The sequence below is a fragment of the Propithecus coquereli genome, unplaced genomic scaffold, assembly GCF_000956105.1.
Source record: "Propithecus coquereli isolate 6110/MARCELLA unplaced genomic scaffold, Pcoq_1.0 Scaffold82, whole genome shotgun sequence".
Taxonomy (NCBI): Eukaryota; Metazoa; Chordata; class Mammalia; order Primates; family Indriidae; genus Propithecus; species Propithecus coquereli.
Window position 1 is genome coordinate 1957487 of NW_012154396.1, and position 4562 is coordinate 1962048.

The 4562-nt window shown below is 30.1% G+C and overlaps 1 protein-coding gene across 1 annotated transcript in view; it reads right to left on the minus strand.

The window, feature by feature from the left end:
- CALCRL (calcitonin receptor-like) overlaps positions 1-1738 on the minus strand; it is a 53419-nt gene extending 51681 nt beyond the window's left edge. The window contains 2 exon segments of the mRNA XM_012663634.1: positions 640-718; positions 1685-1738. Coding sequence (XP_012519088.1) covers positions 640-718; positions 1685-1738 — 133 coding nt within the window.
- Between the last annotated feature and the right edge of the window lie 2824 nt (positions 1739-4562).

The window sequence follows — 4562 nt, forward strand, 5'->3', positions numbered from 1 at the left end:
GATCCTCCTGCCTCAGCCTCCCAGGTAGCTGGGACTACAAGCACGTGCCACTGTGCCTGGCTAATTATTTTTTCTATTTTTAGTTGTTTGGATAATTTCTTTCTATTTATAGTAGAGATGGGGTCTCGCTCTTGCTCAGGCTGGTCTCGACCTCCTGAGCTCAGACAATCCTCCCGCCTCGGCCTCCCAGAGTGCTGGGATTACAGGCGTGAGCCACCGTGCCCGGCCTGTCCCCTCATTCTTGATTTTCTGTTTTCTAGCAGGAAGTCGAACTTGATAAAGTCAAAATAATAATATTCCCTCACTGTGTGGCATCAATCAAGTTTCACCATCATGTGCTCACAAGTTAACCTCAATTACTTCATTCTTTGATTTGGTTTAATGGCCAAATAAGATCCTTACAGAGTAGTGAAGCACAAGTAATAAATGGAAATTTAGAACATCAGAAAATTAATATTTTTTAAAACTACATAGCTCCTGTTCTTCTCCTGAAGTTTGTAGAATTGCATAAATCAGTATCATTTTTAATCCTACTTGGAATAAAGACTCAGATTTATACACTGTCTTGAATGGATTCAAGAAAAAGGGCCCCAATTTCATGAATTACAATAATCAGTTGGTAATCTGTTACGGAACTACCAACAGGGAACCCACGTTCTGTGCAGCTCACGGACACACTCGGTGGAGGGCGTGAGCTGAGGAAACAGGAGTCCTGTTGCTTGAATTCAAGTCAGTTGAAAGATAGCATTCAGGAAGTGCAGAATTTGGACTGCAGCTAGACTTGAAACTATTTTCAAATAGGAATGTAGTCTTGGGTTTTTTTCTTTCTCGTTTATGTTTTCTGTATGTTTCTTGAGTCTTTTTACTTCCATCTTTGTGGGGTTTGCTTGGAAACACCACAGGAAAATTATTTGCTGGCACAGAATTAGGTGATAGCACGTCTCTTGATTTCTTATATTTGTTAAATAAGTGCACAGTCACTGTTTTAATTTGAAGCAGAGAAAAATATGAATAATACATTACTATAAATAAAAATAAAATTAAATCTATGAGGCATATGGTTCCTCCAACAGAGTAATTTGGTTTTGGACATCGCTTGTATACCTTCTATCTCTTGTCCCACTTCCCCAACATATATATGCAGAAATGCATGTCAGTGTGCACACTTACACACACATCTGCCCAAAATTTAGCACCAATGCCTGTTTATTTTAATGAATGGGTAAGGAAATTTAAAATACTGTGCATGGTTCTGAAATGCCTTTCAATCAATATATGTCAATCAATTGGCAGAATGGGAAACACATTAATGGGAAAATCACTTTTTTAACAGATCTAACTCAGACTCAACAAGCCTAGCTGAAAATATTTTATCTATTGTGTATGACTATACTATAACGCCATTCCATTGTTTTCAAACTCTCATAATGACTTTCCTCCAGTGTCTTGCACCTTTATATCCATTGATATTCCCCATTCTGATGCCTCTACTGCCTCACCATTCTATCCTTGTTGAAGGACTGAAAACATACCTGAAGGGAAATAAATTATTGCTATATTGATGGGATATAAAATATAATTTATTTATTTAGTGACCAGTATAATTTTGTTGTTATTAACCTTTATCAATTATAGAAATACTGGAAGTGAAAATGGAAATAATTATAGATATTTTTATGCTTACCATAAAAAAAGGCAAAAGGAACAAAAAATACAGGATACACTTTTTCTCCATCATTAAAGCCAAAATGAAATATGTTATATAATATAAATCAAACTGTAATAGAAAATGAAAGAAATATAATTCATCAATATTCATGAAATAAATGTAGATGGTTCTCAACAATTTTTTTAAACTATACAATAATTTTACTTCAAATATTTGATTAATAGTCTTATATACTACATTTAAGACCATCATAAAGTACTAATGAGCTTAATTAAATACATTTTAATTTAATTAGATTTACAAACAGAAACGTTTCTCACATATATAATTTTAAGTAATTAGAAAACAACTTGCTTTCCTTGCCCTTACCAAAATTGGGATCAAATGATTAAAGTATCCAAATAAAGAGCTTTATATGAACATAATAACATAAATTTTGGTAGCATATTTTATTATAAAACTTACCTTTATTTTCTATAAGTATTAATCTCATTTTTAATTTACTTTCTCTTTAGTGATTTAAGGGAGAAATTCTTTTCGGGCTAGTCTCTTGAGAATCAACATCCACACATCATAAAAATGTCCTTATAATTTAATATAAATTATTCTTCATTACAGAAAATCAAATCTTTTTAAATAAGAAAATAAAAGATTCCCTAAGAATTATCTAAATTATTGAAATAAGGTTACAGGAGACAAACAATATCAAATAAGTATTTCTGTTTAAATATTTCTGATAGTAGATAAAATTCTGAGCTAATGAAAAATGGTCCCTAAAATGCCACCCATTAACTTACTAATTGTAAGAGACAAATATTGCCAGGGTGAAGTTCCTAATGCTTACTCCCTGTAACTTCCAGAAACAACCTACTCTGATACATTGTCATGGTATAGCCATAAAATATAATATTCATTTAACTGAGTATGTAAAAACTATATTTTAAAGGAGACAAAAAATTCCAATAAATAGACATTTACCATTGAACTATGAACTCAGATTTAATTCTGTTAGGAAACCAGTCATGATTTTTATTATAAGACTAATATCAGAAAAAGAATTTGTAAGACTTTTCCACAGGTTCACATGTTTTGTTTATCATTTTTAGGATTACATGCAACAAAAGCACACCATTAATCATCACATAGAATCTATGCCATTGCTTGCCCTCAGCAATGACTCACCCAGAATCAGCTTTTCTTTTGAACTGCGGCAATCTTCCAAATATTGTTTTCTCTTCTATCAGCTATCCTAGGTTTTTTTAATTGGGTAATCTTAAGAAAAATATAAGCAAAATATCAGGAAGCATTGTATTAATATTAAATATAAAAAAATAGTGTTGTAATAGACGGAATACAACGAATCAAGGTTTCTGCAATTCAGTCATTAATGAGCTGATATTTTAGTTTTTATTACATTTTACCATGAGAAAATCTAATTTCCTAATACTTACATGTACAATTGTCTCCAGACTCAAATCACATTTTCTCTTGGATCATATTTGACATTGACTTTAAGAATTTCTTAAATCCAGAGGTCATGACCTGAAATATTGATTGATATAATAATTTAATATTATATTAATGAACAAAAATTATTTCCATGAAAAATTAAAAACTTCAAAGTAAATACTGCAACTAAAATCATGTTTTTATTAAGCTATTCCAAGTTTTAAAATTCTCTTTTGCTTATAACATATTTGCCTTAGTATTAGCATATTCACCGCATGTAATGTTTCAATATCAATTATAGATATAACATGAGAACAAACTTGGTCTATAAATGTACATGTTTTGTGTTAGTAAATTATTTTAAAAGAGTGATTATGTTGTTTTCACACAAAAAAGTTGAATTTTAGACATTTACATTTTTTTCATAGGATTGCCAAAATGTTTTCCTTATGCATTTATAATATAGGCAAATACTCTATATTTATTATATCTATATGCATATAATTCTATAAACATTCTAAATTATACTGCCTTTAAAAATAATTTTTTAAAAAAATCTTCTCACTGGAGCTTTATCATCCAATATTTATAACATAGTGAAAGAAAGGTTTTTGGGTTTTGTACACATTTTCGTTGAAGAAACTTCAAAATAGTTACAGATAGAGTATAACTCCTAAAAATTTCCTTATCCTGTCAATGATGAATAATGAAAAGTTAAAGCAATTTAAAATTCATCATTAGATACGTCTCTTATATGCATGCTTTCCCCTGAAACTAGGGAATGATATTGGACATTTTACCTATTTGTTGTGATCATTAAATATTTTGACTGTGTCATGGAGTCCTGATAGTTCCTGACTCATGGTCTACTCTCAGTCAAGTTTTATTTGCCATGTAATTTAATATAACATAATAGAATGCTAATGTATCTATCTTTATTTGTTATAGTAACATAAACATTTACTTTATAGATTCCATATACAAATCACGTCTTTATACACAAATATACTTTATCTTAAACTTATTTTTTAAACAATATCACATTCTTTATTCATTTTGCAAAATTGTATCATTTAATCCATGACTAAATATGGAAAGGATATGTATTCACTATCTTAAATAGGAAAAACTGCTTTTGCAAATCACTGATTATTTGGTGCTTAACATAGTACCTGACACAAGGTGAGTGCTCAAAAAATTTTTGTTAAAGAAATGAGAGATTAAAACACTGAATAAATGATTGATTAATATGGCTTTAAAGTTCATTTCTTTCTAATGAACTAATTTCTTTCTTTCTGATTGGCTACTCTTTATAAATATATTTTCTCATAGTTTTTCTTTTACGCCTTTAATAATCACCAGTTTTTCTCTTACTAAGAATTCAGCAATATGGTAACAATTCAGTGCAGATGGCTTGACTATTTTCTCTCTAAATATATAGAAA